Source organism: Pantherophis guttatus, chromosome 3, assembly GCF_059756535.1.
Source record: "Pantherophis guttatus breed Tessera chromosome 3, ASM5975653v1, whole genome shotgun sequence".
NCBI lineage: Eukaryota > Metazoa > Chordata > Lepidosauria > Squamata > Colubridae > Pantherophis > Pantherophis guttatus.
This window is the reverse complement of record NC_142065.1, coordinates 44,127,120-44,145,084: the sequence shown is the minus strand read 5'-3', so window position 1 is coordinate 44,145,084 and position 17,965 is coordinate 44,127,120. Positions and strand designations below refer to the sequence as shown.

General features: G+C 37.5%; 2 protein-coding genes across 5 annotated transcripts in view; both read left to right on the top strand.

Moving 5' to 3' along the window:
• Positions 1–12,773, top strand: part of LOC132711248 (complement receptor type 1) — a 69,316-nt gene extending 56,543 nt beyond the window's left edge. For 2 of the 4 annotated variants that reach the window (XM_060689731.2, XM_060689730.2), the window contains 4 exons: positions 860–910; positions 1,680–1,709; positions 4,782–4,851; positions 11,842–12,773. In XM_060689731.2, the coding sequence (XP_060545714.2) occupies positions 860–910; positions 1,680–1,709; positions 4,782–4,851; positions 11,842–11,935 (245 nt within the window). In that variant the 3' untranslated portion in view covers positions 11,936–12,773. The remainder of the gene's footprint in view (positions 1–859; positions 911–1,679; positions 1,710–4,781; positions 4,852–11,841) is intronic. The other 2 variants (XM_060689733.2, XM_060689732.2) reach the window with 1 other exon arrangement.
• Positions 12,774–13,636: 863 nt separating this feature from the next.
• The window catches only part of LOC117664328 (complement receptor type 1), a 108,690-nt gene continuing 104,361 nt past the window's right edge, over positions 13,637–17,965 (top strand). Inside the window, exon 1 of the mRNA XM_087890668.1 lies at positions 13,637–13,751. Coding sequence (XP_087746794.1) covers positions 13,637–13,751 — 115 coding nt within the window. The remainder of the gene's footprint in view (positions 13,752–17,965) is intronic.

Below are 17,965 nucleotides of genomic sequence, written 5' to 3'. Positions count from 1 at the left end.
AGGGAATGGTTTTGCGCATGCACACTGCTTTCACAAATGCAGCTTTCTGTACATGCCCATGTGCACAGTCACCCACCACTTCTGCAGCCCCCTTCTGAATGGGCTATGGTCCACCACTGAGCTGTGGACCAGGTGGGTGGGGACCCCGGTATCAAAATTTTCTTTCAAAAAAGAAAGGCAAATTTAAATTTTTTATAAACTGCCATGTATACCAGGGGTCCCCACCCCCCGGTCCACAGCTCAATGCTGGACCATAGCCCATTCAGAACAGGGCTGCAGAAGTGGTGGGTGAGCATGTGCATGCATGCAAAACTACATTTGTGAAAGCAGTGTGCATGCGCAAAACCATTTTCCCTCCCTGCCATAACCACCACCTCCACTGGTCCTCCGAGCCTTGGATTTTGTGTTGATATGTTTTCATTGCTTAGTTCTGATTAAACTAGATGCTGTTAATATACTGATTGAGTTCACCCTTGCAGAATTTTACTTATAACATATGTTAACATATATTATTACATTATATATTATATTTATTATATTACTGTTATAGTGTATATATATTATATTATATATTATATTATATACTATACTAAACTATACTATACTATACTATTTCAGCTTTTTTCAGTTAAATTGTTTATCTTCCCACTATTTGTTTTCTTTATTAGATTGCTGTTATAATTTATGGAGGTTTGTTCTACTTTCGTTGAGATATCTGTGTAACCTGCAAGATATTCTTATCTAATATGTACATTGAGGTATCTTTATTCCCAGACAAGTCTATCAGCTTGTTAAATGTTATGCATGACATTGCCTGAAAAATCCAGAGTAGTGTTTAAACCTCTTTTTTTTCTTATAGAAACTGCAGTGCCCCCAACTACAACTCAAGCAACTCCCAAGGATGAACCAGGTAAAACCCCAAAGTATTGATGATGGAAAGTAATTATTTAGATTAGCTTTTGCATTTCTATAGGAGGTCACTTTTGACTTTTTGTTCTGAAATAGTTTTCTCTAAATTCTCTGAAATATGAGAGATAAAAGAGAGAGAGGGAATATTATGAATTATTCAGGAATCCTTTTTTAAATCTTTCTGGCTAATTTCATACAAATGTATTTCAAAATTTCTTGTACAGTCCTATACTTCAAAATATATGTGCAATGTTGTACTTAAAGTCCTGAAATATTTTTGGAATCACTGTTAAAGATAATAAATTAACAAATTAAATAATTCAGTCACCTTCAAATTGAATTCAAATTCAGACACCTTCATTTAGAATGTCAGTATCTTTCCCTTTTGTTTAGTTTTGCATGCATGTGTATGAGTATGCAAAACTAAAAAAAGTGGGAAAGACATTGAAGTTCTGAATGAAAGTGATTGAATCTATCAGAACAGTACTGATGAATTAAAGTATAGACAATATAGCAAGTAGTGAATTGTATTAGTATAATTAGCCTTAATCATTTTGGCTATCTCAAAAATTTAGCTTTTTTATTTATTTTGCTTTATACTTTTTACGTGCTTTGAGTAATTTTGTTTACCCAAAAAGGGAATAACATGATGGATTTACTGTACATTCATGTTAAAATAGTGTGAAACTAAAGAAATGTTTTCTTTCTTTTTTACTATATATGTTCAAGTTTTTGATCACGTTTCTTTTTTGGATTCTTTTCTCTTTTAGGATCTGTAAGCCGTATTGGAATTGCTATTGGTAAGTACTTACAGACTGAACTACTGTGGTTGCATTTAATGTTTGACAGAAATTAACAAAGATTATTTAATGCACAATTGCTCCCTTTTTGTCTTTAGAAGGGGCTATGACTCCCACCCCTTCTTATAAGGCAAGATCTTTTTCTGCCTTCACAATTTTTCCCATGCTTTAGATACTCTTTTGGCTATTTTTAAATATTTTGTTTCCTGTGTTTGTTTGTTAGTTAAACTCATTGGAGAGTATTTCAACTTGAGAAATTATTTTGGTTAAACGGTGGGGTTTTTTTCCCCTCTTTATTATCAGGGTCATTTTTACAGCTGGAATCTCTTAAAAGGCAGAAAAAAAAATCTGGTTGTTCCAGAAATCAGTCATTCCAAGAGGAAAACTGTATTTGTCATCTTTCCTCCCCCCCCTCCAAAAAAGGAAGAAGTCCAGGTTTATATTAAGCTTATTATTCAAGGTATCTGTTTTCAGACTGAATACTCTACCATCTCAATTTTCATAGATCACAGGGACTGCAAATATTAAAATAGCAAAATATACATTTTTAAAATTCCATAAAAATATTATCCATAGCAAATATTAGCATGTAAGAAAAGTGTACCCTTTACAGATATTCATGCATATGCACATGCACACATGCATACACACACACGTGTGTCTCTACAGTAATCAATTCCCAAAGTCCTTCTGGAAAAATCAGTTTTTACTATTTTTGAAAATGTTGCGTTGCAAGCCATTCTTGACTGGGGACAAGCTGTCCCTCAGTGAACGGCCACTGAAAATACTTCTTATTAACACATCTTCCACTGCAACTTCTGTTTGGTAGGGACCTTCCATGGATACTGTCTCCATATCCAAGAGGGATGGGCAGGAACAATTTGGGAAAAGTGCAATGGGCAGGAGCAATAAAAGGAAAGTTATTTGTTAGCTACCCAGTCCCACGCCATAAAGAAACCAAAACTTTTAATTACTCTAGGAAACACATTGGTAACCAGCACAGAATTATTGTAATCAGGAGAGACAAGATCATAATCTTCCTCATAGCATCTTGTTCTAGGTAAGATTGCAACTGGAAATCAGCCAAAGCTGGGCAAAATGCCTCCTGCCCTAACTTCTGTCTGCTCCTTAGGCAGGAGCTGTAAATCCGGAAGTTTTAAAGTTGCAAATTTGTTCTCTCTGCAGGGCCATAACTTCATCAAGGGTCAAAGACACTTGGAATCATAAGGCTTTTAAAGTAATAGTAACACTACCCTGTTTGGCTTAAGTTGCAGTCTGTTTCTCCCCATCCAAACCATAATAGCCACCAGCCCTGGGATAGAATTTCTACTACATCTATAATTGAGCCTGGATGGAGATGTACAATTGGGTATCATCCACATATTGAAGATACATCATCCTACCGTGGCAAATTAATTTGCCCAGTAGGTTTCATTTCAATGTTTAATAGATCAGGTAGATGTGGAACTACTGTAACAAAATGTCCCCATTTGGGAGAGCTGTTGAGAGACCCTCCCAGCACAAGTCAACCATGAGAGTGACCAATGCAATTTCTGTCCCCATGTCTAAAACTGTAGCTTTTATATTCCCTCTCTTAAATTATCCTGCCCACCAATCACTATCTAGTTCTCAGCCAGCTGGGGTCAAAGAGAGACAGGCTCCTCCCTCTCTGTTTTCTCATTCCAGAGAGGGCCCCTGATTCTCAATACTCCAACAAGTCCTTAGTTCTATTCTGGACTTTGTCCAATTTGTGAGATTAGAAGGCCGCACTAATTTTTTCTTTTCTCTGCTGCTCTCATCAATATTAACAGTAATCACTATTTATGCTTATGGAGTGGCTTAAGCCTTTTCTGGTTTTATTATAAATATAGCACATACCTTATTATTGAATTAAATTGGATACCAGGAAAGTGAGAAAGTATTAAAGGTACAATTCTTGACGCTACATTTATTCTATCTCTGGTTTGGTTTTATTCTTGTGCAGGGTGACTGTTTGCCACTCAGTGGTGTAATTAGTCCCCCCCCCATTTATCAATACCTTTGTTGCATTTGACATTTTTTTCTATAAAAATTCTTGTCGGGGTTCCAAGTAACAGCCCGAATGAAATCAAAACTCCCAAGGCCTGAGGCTTCCTCAAAGTATAGATTTATTAGGCATGTCATATTGGCACAGCTGGTGAAAACCTGACTCTGAATCTCCCCAGGTTTTTCCACCCAACTCAAAATCCAAAGTTCTTCTCCCCATTATACACAACCATCACATGCCCCAATCAGGTCACATGACTCCCATCCATGCCCTGGATGATTCCCATCGATGCCCCGCCAGGTGCTGGCTCCCAGAAGAAAGAATGTCATTTTGGCTAGATAGTTCCCCAGCTATCTCTACTCCCCCCTCCCTTTCCCACAGCTCTATCGGGCCTCGCTGTGGCAACCCTGAAGACACTCCAAATGGCTCCAGGGTTGACAGTTCTATTGAATGTTGAACTTCAGATTCTGTTCAGAACATGTACAAGCATAAAGCAGCAGCTATGTACAACTCACTATAGCAAACTTCGTCTGATTCCAGGAATGCTCAGCAGAATCTGAAGCTTCCTTTCTGCAGTCACATGATCCCAGATAAAAAAAAATGTAGAACTTTAATTAATCTCACATGGATGCTGCAAATGTGCTTCCGTGCATTCTGAAACATCTTTTTAAAGCAATTCAAATCCCCCCTTTTTTTTCTGCAGTCAGATGCTTTTACATACATAAGGGAGTGTACCAAATGTCAGTCCCCGTAGGCCAATCAGAATATATTTCATTTATTTATTTTCAGAGAAAATGTTACTAAGTGTTCAAAGATAATGCAGCAAATAAGGAAATGTTGAAAAAAAATGGCCACTAATTCAAACATGTAATGTAATTTATATACGAAATTGTCTGTGGATCCTGGTTTTCGGTTTCCGCTGTATATACAATGTGATATGGACAAGGTGGTCTGTAACATACCTTGAAAGTACTGTCAGGAGTTTGTATGTGATGATTGGTATAATTTTGAATTTGAAGCTATCACATTATTTTTTTCCCTTCAAGGAGCTGTCCTTGCTGTTATAGTTCTGGCTGCTTTAATTATAGTAGCTGTGAAATGGTTCCTTCGCCAGGGGTGAGTCAGCCCAAGATATGCTGTCTCTGATTCTTCCTAGCTTCTTCGTAGCTGCATGAGCAGCCATCTCCAACTTGCCAGTGCCGTCTCTAAAGCCTACAGTTTTCTTATAAATGTGCTCTGTGTCCAGAAGTAACTTCTATGCTGTGTGCTTAACAATTGCAAAGATCTGCAGCAAAGGAAGAATTATAGTTTGTCTAGAATGGCTAAATTGAATTTAATCACATCTCCAGCACTGGTGTTCTGGAGTGACAGGGCTGAACTGTCTCTATTTCTGTTTGCTATTTGTTTAATTGCAGACTTGGCAATGTTTGTTGAAAAAAGTAAGAGTATTCATATTGCCCTGATCTGCTGATATCAGAGATTTTTGTCTCTGACTTCCTAGTACCCTAATGAAATGGAATCATTGGAATGGTTCTCTGTGAAATTTGTATTGTCCTTTTGGAACAGCTTTTAGTCTACTTGCAACTTTGGTATCTTTCTAGACAGATTACAATGGAAATCTTGTTTTGTATGTTGCTTGCTTTCTGTCTCTGTGCAGGAGTATTGTTTTTGATACAACATTGTTAACTTTATTTTCATACCATTCATATATAGTTTCAGGATGTTATAAGCCCGTGATGGCGAACCTATGGCACGGGTGCCACAGATGGCACGCGGAGTCATATTGGTCGGCACACAAGTGTTGCTCTAGCTCAGCTCCAGCCTGCATGCGCGCACCAGCCAACTGATTTTCAGGCCTTCCGGTCCCACCGGAAGTCGGGAAACTGGCTGTTTCCAGCCTCTGGAAGGCCTCTGGGGGGATGGGGAAGGCTGATTTTGCCCTCCCCAGGCTCCTAGAAAGCCTCTGGAGCCTAGGGAGAGGGAAAAACAGGCCTACTGGGCCCACCGTGCCACCACGTGCCAAAAGCAGGGGAAGTGGGGGGGGGTCACGTGCGCATGCGTGGGAGGGCGGGGCGCATTGAATTATGGATGTGGGCACAGGCACCCGTGACCTCCCATGCTCCCCCCGGTTTTGGCACGCGACGGCAAAAAGGTTAGCCATCACTGTTATAAGCACTAATTTAGATTTGTTCATAAATTGATTTTCAAATCAGTTTTCTTAACCACAGGCACTTTGAGCAGTAATGCTTTAATCACTATCATTACTTGTGCTCATTTTTACTTTTGAAGAGTATATAGATGTAATCTTTTGATAGAGTAATTAATAGATATTTTTGAGTGTCTTAGTAGACATAACACTTGTGCAATCTGTAGGAAGCTGTAATGTGATGCTTTGCAAAAAAAATACTATGAACTTTCTCTTTTTTCTAGCATTTATGAAATACTGTCTTATTGCTTAAGATTAGTAAATCCTGGATCTTTCCTTCTTGAATCTGTTCATTTTTCTAATTTCAAATTGAATATTATCTGTCTTCCCTTAGATGCCTTTTAGACCACAACATGCTAATTAAGTCTTTATTTTACTAAAAATCTTCTTTAAATAATCAATCTTCTGTTTTCAGATTTTCTATTAACATCATCCAACTTACTATGTTCTTTTGCAGAGTGGGGGGAGGTCTTCATAATGAAGATGAGCGAACTGATTTAAACAAGCACCCAGAAGAAGTGTGAATGCCTGTTTTCTCAATTGATTTGATTTTGCTTTCTTCGCCTTGTTTCCTTTTTTTTTTATAAAATTAACTCATATAAATTGTACAGTTTGATTTCTGATCAAATGCTTTGAATAACTTGAAGTCAAAAACATCCTTCTGGATAATGTATATTTTAAAACAGCTCTTATTCCAGAGACTTACAGCTCCCCACTTTCCTTCCCTTCCCTTACTTGAGCACCTCAGACTTCATTTAAGAATTATCTCTCTTTTTCTAATTAACTGTGGCATTAAAAGTGCTGAAATGTTCTTTACTTTTAGATTTTATATTTTAGCTACAGGATAACATGAAGAACCATTCTTCAATCAAATTTATATCATCCACTAAAGGCTGGAAACGCATATAACTTATTTACTGTTATAATAAATAGCAGTGATTTTATATTGCTAAATATACTCCTGGATGCAAAGGGGCTCCCTATTCACAGCGACTCCATTTTACTAGGATTTTACTTCATTTTACTCAGCCGAAGTTTGTTATGTCTCATCCAGGCCCCCACAGCCTCCAGACTCCACAAAAGAACATCCATAGCATCACTCACTTCATCCAGGATGGAGATGTACAACTGGATATCATCAGCATACTGATGATACCTTATCTCATGGTGACAGATGAAGTCACCCAGGGCTTTCATATAGATCAGGGATGTTAAACTTACATCATCACATCATGTGATGTATTGTGACTTTTTTACCCTTTGCTAAAATGGGGGTGGGCGTGGCCAGCATGTGACACATCCGGCCCACGGGCCGCAGGTTTGACACCCCTGATATAGATGTTAAAAAGTAGTAGAGAGAGTACCTAGCAGGGGCCGAGAGGTGGACTTCATGCTCCCTATCAACATTGATTTAGAGCAGCCTTGGAGGAAGGTGGTGAACCAGCCCAGAACTGTGCAACCCATCTCCAACTCCCTAAGTCAGCCCAAAAGGATACCATGGTCAATGGTATTGAAAGCTGCCCAGAGATCAAGAAGAATAAGGATGTATGTAGCACTTCCATCCCCCTTCCACCAGAGGTCATCCATGAGTGCAACCAATTTTGTTCTACTCTTCTTCTTGTGCCATATCCGTCATCGGATGTTGGCGATCATGTTGGCAATCCTATTTTTGTCAAGAGCCGCATGAAAAAGAGCTGCTGAGTTTTGTCCAAACCAGACCCTTAGGTTTTGAAGCCATGATGATCTTCTGCCTGGACCTCCTCTGCCTTCAATCTTTCCCTGGAGGATTAAGTGAAGGAGGCCATATTTTTCTGGTTGTCGTATCACATGTCCAAAATATTCTAACTTTCGCTTTTTAATTATTTGATTTCCCTTTGCTTTCCCTTTGCAGCTTATCACTTCCTCATTTTGTTCATATTTTGAATTTTGCTTCATATTCAGGTCTAAAACTTGATTGAAAAGGGTTCGGATAATCTGTTTTTTTCCAGGATCCTCTGAAGCTGTAACCACCTGAATGGTGGGGTTTAACAATGGCTCCTTGAGGGGTCGCACCAGCATTTTACATTCAACATGTATGTTCAGTTGCCACATCTGCATAAACAAAAACCCAAAGGCTATCACAACTGTCTTCAGCTGCTAATGGCACTGTTTGTTCTTTACTCCTTCTTTAGAGGAGGAAAGAGAATGGCCCATCTCAAAAAGCAGTACCTTGGCACAGGTGGAAAGAAACCTTTCAAATTATTTAAGAAACGGTCTTAATAAACTGTCAATGAGGACCAGAGATTTCTCTTGGACTTTCCAAGATTCTGTATCTGTGCTAGGCTAGCATTAAAGTTATTTTACTGAAATCTCTTTTTAAAGATAGACTTTTGAAAATAAATTGCTAACACATATCAGGTTACATACTTGAAAAATGCAAATATATCCTGTAACTCAGCGGTTCTCAACCTGGGGGTCGCGACCCCATTTCACAGGGGTCGCCAAAGCACTCTCCCCCCCCCCCACGTCTTCACTCACCCTCACTCTCTGCTCTGTTGGATCGCCGGCCGTTCGTTTACCCCGCCCACTCCCAATCTATTGCTGCCTCCGATGGCTAGAGGAAAAAAAACTGTTTAAATTCTTGCCGCGGGGCTTCAAAGGGCCGCCCTAGAGCCACTGGTGCAGCCGAACCCTTTGTTAAATTGCTGGCTTGCCCCGCCCCTCCGCACCACTATTTATTGCCAATAAATAGTGGTGGGCGAGGGGCGGGGGAGCCAGCAATTTAACAAAGGGTTCGGTGTTTTTTTGTAATTTTATTGGCCCACGGAGCTTCAGCATAGGCTAATTAGCCCTTGCTTAGATCACTCCCGAGTCTCAGCTGATTTGTCTCAGCTGTTTTGCTCAGGGCTCTGCTGCTTGCTTGGAAAGAGTGCAGATTTTTTTTCCCCTAGCTATACTGAAAAACGAAAGAGAAAGTAAAGCAGGCTGTTGGCTTTGCACGTTGAAAAATTAGGCAGGCAGATTTCTTTTTCCTCACCAAAAAAGGTAGGTGCAAACAACGGGAAATTTAGGGAAAAAGAGGAGATTTTAAAACACAAAAGAAAAAAAGCTCTATTTAACTAGGGAATTGTAATAATTGAGATACTATTAATTGTATATTGTGTTGAAAGCAGAAATGGTTAAGTTGTGGTTTGGAGGAATATATGGGGGAAATTATTTGGTTTATTATTATTGGTAAATATAATTAATTGATTTGTAAGAAATTGGATTGCATGGACATAATTGGAATATTCATGTTCATATTGATTAATATACAAAAAAGGTAGTTATATAACTAATTGATTTATATTAAAATGTTGAATTCATATTAAATAACTGTAATATTACATAATTAACCAATGTGAGGATGGATATAAAAATAGATGACAATGGGAAGGGGTATAATATAGAATAGTAGGGAAAAATTGAATTTGATTAAGATTAGAGATGAGGATGAAGGGTAATATTGGTTTTTTTACAAAAATAGATGAGGAATAAATATGGCAAAAAGGAAATATAGAAATTGTAAATTTAATTGAAATGACTAAACACTGTTTAAATTTATGAACCGGCCAAATACTCTGTTCAAAGAAAATACATTGTATGTTTGTATGTGTGTTTCTAATTATTGTTATTTATTCATATTTGTTCTCTTTTATTCTTTAAAGTTTAACAATTCATTCTTTATCTTAATATCTTTATATTTGTTTGGGGTTGGCTTTCTTCCCTTTCATCTTTTTTATTGTACAGCAATCTTTCTCCTCAAACCTACCACCTCTCTCTTTTCTTTCCTTCTAACTTTCTCTTCCGCACCCTCTTCTTCTCCTCCCTACTTCCTCTTCCTTTCTCCTTCTCCTCCTCTCTTCCTCCCTCTCTTACCCTCACTCCTACTCTAATTTCCCTTCCCTTCCTTCATCCCTCTCTATTGCTGTATCCTTTTATGCATATGGACTACTCAGAGGACTGAAAAAGTTATTTCTGACTGGTCCTTGCACTTTTGACCAGTCTTCGAACTTATGACTGTCCTCACATTTTACGTTTTTGCCCTATCTTGTCACCATGGTGAAGAGAAGCAGTTGTGAAATGAGTGACATGGTTGTTAAGAATGCTGCACGGGCATAAATGTGAGGATGGTCATAAGTGTGAGGACCAGTCAAAAGTGCGAGGACCTGTCAGAAATGACTTTTTTCAGCCCTCTGAGTAGTCCCTATACACATAGCCATGGCCACCTGGTCACATGACCAGCTAGCCACACCCACCCAGTCACATGACCTCCAAGCCACGCCCACAAAATAAGCCACGCCCACAGAACCGCTAGTAAAAAAATTTAGAACCCACCCTTGGTTTCTGTATTAAAGGGTCGCGGCATTAGGAAGGTTGAGAACCACTGCTGTAACTAATGAATTTATGGATTATACACATTATCATACAGTGTTCTCAATGTTAAATAAGTATCTCACATTACGATTAAGAGTAGTGTTTGCCTGCGTTGGGATGCAGGTAAAAGTAAAGATAAGAAATATGTTTTCTGAAAAAATGTGTCATAGTTCTAAACTATAGTTCTTGGAACTGCATAAGCACTTAAACATTTTACTGGTCAGTTTACCAACTGAATTGTTTTCATAATTCTGAGCATAGAATATGGATTTTCTTGTCTGCTGGATTTTTATGTAATATCCATTTTCTTTCTAATCCAGCAGTCCAAATGTAATGAAAAATTGAGATTGAAAATGTACTAGACCCCAATGGAAAAGGCTATTAGCTGGTCAATAGCTCAGAAGGTTGTGGTTTGCTTCATTCTTAAGCCTGCTTTCTCCTGGTCACATGACCTAGGTGCTATACTGCTATTAAGAGATTGGAAAAACTTCCAGAAGCCATGCTCTCATGTCAAGCTTGGTATTACTGATTCACTAAGCATGTAAATCAACTCAGGCATAAACTTCATCACTAATGGGATTCTCTCTTATTGCTCACTCATAGTTTGCAGATGATGCAGTCTGCATCATATATATTTGTGTGTGTGTGTGTGTATATATATATATATATATATTCATACACACACACACACACACACACACACACACACACATATATATATATATATATATATATATACACACACACACACACACACATATATAACCAGGGTTATACTTAATAATGGTTCCCTATATTCCGAAACTTATCATGAGGGAACATACTGTAATTATATACTTTTTACCTTTCTGCTTTTTAACTTCTGGTTCAAATGAATGGGTCTACTGTAGATGATTTAAATATTTTTATCAACATCAAAACCTGAGAAGCTAAACTTTTATATAAACTTGTAAATTTATATATTAGTGTTGGGCATAGTCTACAGTTCCTTATACACTTCCTAGCTCGAAGTGATGCACTGCATGAGAAGTATTAATATGCAAGGGTTCTCTTAAGTATTATACCTCCCATCCTTCTAATCACTGCCATACATCTGAGATAGCTTCAGTGCTAGATGTAGAGAAAGCTTGGTTTTGACTGAAGATATTTGACTTGTGAGATTTCAGCATTGACATCACACAGCTTTCCCATGGGTAAAAAAGAGGTTCTGATTTGTGATTTCACAGCAATTATCTAAAAACATCATTTTTTTTGTACACTAAATCTGTTGTGCTTATAGAATAATTCATTTTTATGTCAAATATTCTGCAATTATTAATGTAAAACGCTTATATTTCCAGAGGTGGATTTTCCTAATATTACATTTTCTTTTATCTCACAGAATGAATGTGTGTGTGTGTGTGGTTTTTGCTTATTAACAGGACTGAAGAAAATAATTTTTGAAAACTTCTTTAAAAGGAATGTGTAAATATGAATTTATTTTTTGTGTCTTTTTTTTTTTACAGGAAAACTAACATTCCTTCTGCCTCTACTGATAATTATCGTGTAGTTTCAGAGAAAGATATGGCTTTGGAAGAAAAAGAAAAAGAAAAAGTCTGATCTGAGTCCATTGAACTTCTGCAATAAAATTTCATTTAACCTTCAGTAACATTTTCGCTTGAGAACTGAAGATAGGAACTCACTGAAGATCTGAGTTCAAAGTTCATCGTTTTACAGTTTGACCATTGTATAAGGCAGTTAATACATGAAACAATCAACATATGATCTACAAGACTACATATGCTGCTTCTACATTCACTTAAATCCTTTCAGAGTATCTCTTAGCGTGTCTGCTTGTTATCACTCAGATACAGAATTTGAGGGACCTATCATGTTTCTACTTCAGGGATAATGCATTATGCAGTTATCAAGATATGACTATATTAGAATGGAAGAGTCAACAAGTTCTGTATTGTTCTTTTAACACCCTGGCTCTTAAATCAGGCTTCTGAGTTCATGTGACAAGCCAAAGAAAAGTTAACCTTGCTTTCTGGGTTTTAAATTTATGCTGGAACAGTAAGCTTTGCCTAATATAAATTGTGTTCTGTTTTATATTTTAACAGTCAACATCACTGTGATGAGAAGGTATATTTTGACTGAATGGAACCGATCCTGAAATGTTCAGCATACGAGTTTGGGACGGGGTGTGTATGTCTGTGCGACAAAATGTGTGTTGTGATGTTCTGTGTGATTTTGCAACATACATTAGGTCATTTTGGCATCAGTCTGGCTAGCATGGATACTTACAGTATTCAAGAAAGTATTTTGCCTTAGTTTGTAAAAGTTGTATTTGTAAATTTTATTGTATTCCTTATATGAAAAAATTAAATGCAATGTTTGTATATAGAGAAATGTCTGGCAATGGTAATATTAAAGATTGCATTGCACTGAACACTTACCACAGTTCTTTATAAAGTTATTTCGGGAGTTGATGGTAGGGTAATTCTTAACGCTGACTGTAGAAACTACCAGTTATACATTCATACATAGTTTGGGGGGTGGGGGGGGAGAGGCTTTGTGAGTAGAACTGAAATCTTACTGCAACAAAATAGGTTTTTACCGATAAGTGTCCTTGGTTGAAATATGAATGTATTAGAATTGCATATTTTGAATGGTAGGAGAAAATTCTTTTTGATTTTTATTGATTTATTTCAACTGACAAAAAGTTCTAAAGATTGCATTTCTTAAAATGGGCTAGGTTTTTTTGAGAAGATCATGCAAAACAACTTTCCACAAGAGGTTTTGTGGCAGTTATTAAATGTAGCATTTATCAAAAAGTCCTTCCTATTCATCTAATCTAATTGGGAAATGCAGTTTGGTGTCTGTTATTAACAATCATTACTGACAATAAATGACTATGCGATTTTTATTCCAACCTTCAAATGTTAATTTCTCCTTGTGCTAGCTAATAAGATTCATTAGTTTCTAAAAAACTCCCATAATTTTTCCTAGTCAAATGCAGCAAAAACAGCCTAGATAATAATCCAGCATTTTATTTCATCTCAGACTAAATGGATACAGAACTATTGGGGTGACCAATATGCATGCATTGATTTTGTATGTATGTTATATTTATGGGGTGCTCAGTACCAGTACTTCTGAAACTGGTCTTATTGATAAAACTGCAGGATGTGCAAGATGAAGAAACAGCAAGTTCTATTGTTTAAAACTGGTTCCTATGGGGCTTTTGGTACGAAAGCCCCTGTTTTATTTGCTTACTACTATTGCTGCTTCCTCTTTTGTATTTATATACATAAGGGCATGAGTTCTGCTATCAGCTTCATAGTTATCACTGAAACAAGAACAATGATTTCTGTCTGCACACTCAGCCTTTCGTTTGCTGCTACCTTCCTGGCTGCTCCTTTAGTGAACCAAGGTGAGAAGATGGAAGTTGGTTGAGTTTCTGTAATGTTAACCTCTCTCTGTCAACCCTCTCTCTCTCCACAAATAGTTTAAAAATTAACTATGTATTCTGTTCCGGTTCTGATAACTCTTTTCTTCTGAACTTTGATCCTCACCTGGGAGAAAAGAGCTTGTTGGAAGCTCTGGAGAGGTCAAAGGCCAAGGAATTAAATCTGATTTTGTGTTCAGCTATTTAGTGATTGAACGCCATTATTTAAATGCAGTATTTTCTCAGTTATGACTGGCTTTTCTCCCCTCATTTATATTCACTGGAGTTATGTCTATCGGAACTAGCTTGCAAAATTTCAAAAAATAATAATAAATCATTGCATGGCAGAATATCTCCTTCTTTCCATTACTCTTGATATTTCCAGTTCAGATCTAATGGCTCTAAATTAACTGAAGGTTTCTACTGTATTACATTGCAGATTTTAAATATACGCAGTAAAATTCTGAGTGTTGTTTGTATATTCATAGATTTAATGAAATTAAGAGCCATTATCATTTTCTTGGTAGCTTTTGAATCCATTACTATATTGTGTCAATAGTAACATATGAAGTATATTTTTTTTTGTTATTGAAATATGATAGGGGAGAAATCTAAATTTAAAATAAAGTTGATAATAGCTTTCATTTCCTTTTCTTGCTCAGTTTTTAGCTGCAGGGTGAATTTCCTTCCACATTTGTACCTGTAAATATACACTGTCATGTAACCGCAATACTGGTCTTCATCCTGGCTAAATTTAGAATACTGTTAGTTTTCCTCCAAGCCTTGTTTGCCTTTTACCTTGCTTATTATCTTGGCAAACACTTTGAAAATAGTTTTAAAATTAAGAGGAATTCATTTTGTTGTGTTGCATTTAAAGCCTGTCTTTTCTTAAAATAATGATTCTTCAACAGTTTGATTATAGGATCCATTTACATGATTAAAAATGATTGAGAAAGCCAAAAAGCTTTGGTTTATATGGATTATATCTATTGATACTGGCTGTGTTAGAAATTAAAAATGAGAAATTTAAAAATACTTATTTGACTTCACAGACCACCTGAAATGTAGCTTCTCAGCCCTGACTATTAGTTTAAACTGAGAAATACTGATTATCCACTGAACTCCATGGAAGAGTATGATTGAGAATTGGTTCTCGTCAAAGCTTGCCAACATTTTAATTTACTAGAAATGGAAATTGTTTTCTTGCCACTTTTTGCACAATTCTGTCAGATTATTTAATAAACTGACTTATCTTAAAAATATGCCAATACATACTTTTTTTATTCCAGCAAAATAAAGTAGCAAATGTAGTTTCTTCTCTGTTTTATTCTCACAACAGTCTGGTGGGATGAATTGGGCCAGCTCCCAAATATATACAATAACAGCTTGAATCATCATCTAGCAATCTAGCTGCAATACAACTCTGGCTCCAATTAGCCACCTCCCAGGATGACATGCCCCATCGGGAACACAGACCAGAGCTGGGACTTCGGGTCTTTTTGTAAGGCCAAAAGGGTGGGTGCAGATCTGACCTCAGGGGGCAGGATGTTCTAAGGGCAGGACCCATAGCAAAAAAGGTTTTTTCTAGACCCTGCCAGCCTTTGACTGACACAGTCTGCAGCATTCCCCTTCTGCTAGTAGGTGGGGCGGGCCATTCCCATTGGGGTGAGACAGTTCCTCAAATAATCTGGACCCATGCTATGAAGGACTTTTAAGGCAAAAAGCAACACCTTGAAATTAACTACCCTTTACAGAGTAGACACTTGATAGCTATAACCACAGACAACAAAGCCTGGATATTACTTTTTCTTTAATTAGATTTAACTATTTCTCAGTCTTTATAGGATCCTTCAACCGATTTTGCTTTCTTTTTTCATGGCACTTTGAAACTTGAAATAATAAAAAAAATGGGCTACGACCTTCCTCTAGAGTATATGCAATCCCTGCATGTTTTTAAATACCAGCTTTATATATTCACTGTGCTTAGCATTAAAATTCCAATTTGCTGAAATTATCTTGGCTTACAAACTAAAGGGAAATCTCTTAGAAATTGATGTAATATGAAATTGCTTATTCCACAATGATGGAACCAAATATAATGTAGCCTGGCTTTCCAGAAAAAAGATGATTTCTCACAGAAAGTTATACTTAGGGCAAGATGTCCTGCCCGACACAAAGCTTTTTTGAACACTTATAAATGCCTTCTTACATATAAAGAAATTGCCCAGGCTAGACTCTGAATCTTGGGTAGTAGGAAATGTGCCTTGTTGGAAGGGGGGCTATAGCGTAGAGGGAATGGCTTTGTTGGAGAGAGGAAAGATTATCAAAGAAATAAAATAGCTTAAGCTCATACCAGGTGGAGATTTATGAAAATTATTTAGGTACCTCTCTCCCTTAATTCATACATAGATAAGAGAGATGGGAGAAAATATTCAGATTTTTTAAATTACTATAGACATTTTAATAAAAGGTTTAGGGTGTACATGGCATCTGTTTCTTGATCTGGTCTACCATATAGGACAGAAATGGGAGAGCAACAGACTAGATGGCACAAAACAGGTCCATCCTCCAACATTTTGTCTTGTTACTCCTGCCTCCAGGAGATGTGTAAAATGATCCATGTATGGGACAGCTAGTTGCTAGAAGCCAATATGCAGACTAAGATAAATGTGCTTGATCCATATTAAAACTCAAAAACTTGAATTTCAAATGGAATTGTGTCAGGTGAAAAGTGAGAAAAAGCCAATAGACAGTGATGGCAGTAGCACAGTTGCATCTGAGAGGAGGTAAGAAAAGTAAGGCTCTAGAAAAAGGAATAGGTGGGTCAGTGCAATAGCCTTCACCAGTGTCTTTGGTTTCAAATGCAACATATCCAATCTGCTTGGCTATTTTCACATATATCTTTTTTCTACTTGTCCTAAGCTGCCAATGATGTCCTCATTTTCAAAAATTATGTACTGAGAGGTGAAGAAAACGTGTATGGGGGGAGGCTGGTTGGATATCCACCATCAACAGAATACAATCACAGACTTTCTTAATAAGTTATAATGCATTAGAATGCAGTATCTTAAAAACTGTGATATGATCCCTCCAGTCTCCTTTATTATTAACTTCATTAAGGTATGAGGTCTCTGAAGCTTTTTTCACAAAATGTTCCCATAACCATTTATTTGATAAACCTCTAATGGCATCTCCCATCTGCTATAATTTGTCTTGAAATAATATCTTAAAACCACACTTGAAGTGAAAAGGAAGTAGGGAAGCAAAAGTTCTGGGAAGGTGGGCTGGTGGGCCAGCACATGGACCATGCAAAAGAGGAAGGAGACAAGAGTATGCAAGCCTTGCCATGCTTGACTCACACGCCAGTTTCACATTTTGTTTCCACTGAGCCCCAGAAGAACTGAAATCCAGGTTTTAGTCCTGTTGAACTGCAACCCACCTAGGATGGTTTGGGAGAATTTTTGAGGCACAGTGTTCTGCTTCAAAACAAGACATGTATGCTCATCTTAGATCTGCTTACTTCTGCCTATAGCAAAGGAGAAACAACATGAGAGAACTTACAGGAGGAAGTCATGACAATTCAAGATACATAATTGTTATTGGAAGTTATATTATTTATCCATTCATCCACTCCCGTCATAGAATGGGGAAGTAGACACAGTCTGCTATCCTGGTATGTAATCTCCCAAATATGCAGGCATATTTATGACTCCGATAAAGGAAAATGTTTGTAGCTCAGGGCTGAAATGAGGGATCCTTGTTACCCTCTGAACTTTTTTTTTTTTTTTTTTTTGTAGATGTTTCACTATCCAAACTAGTTAACATCATCAGTGATATCACTTAGTTTGGTTAATGAAATGTCTGCAAGAAAACAACCAAGCCCAGGCATTGGAAGGATCTCTCATATTTATGACTAAAAAGAACATGACAAGGTTTTTCAAATGCATGGGCATACACTAGCACGCGTGCGTGCGCGTGCACACACACAGTTTTTCTCCAGGTACTGTAGCCAACCCGGGGGGGGGGATTGAAATGGACTAAGGAGCTGACAGGAAGAAGTGTTTTGAATGGAAGGTTCCCCTCGCGCATATGTGCTAGTCGTTCCCGACTCTTATCTCTGTTTCAAAGCTGAAGAGCCAGCGCTGTCCAAAGACATCTCCATGGTCATGTGGCCAGCATGACTAAACGCCAAAGGCGCA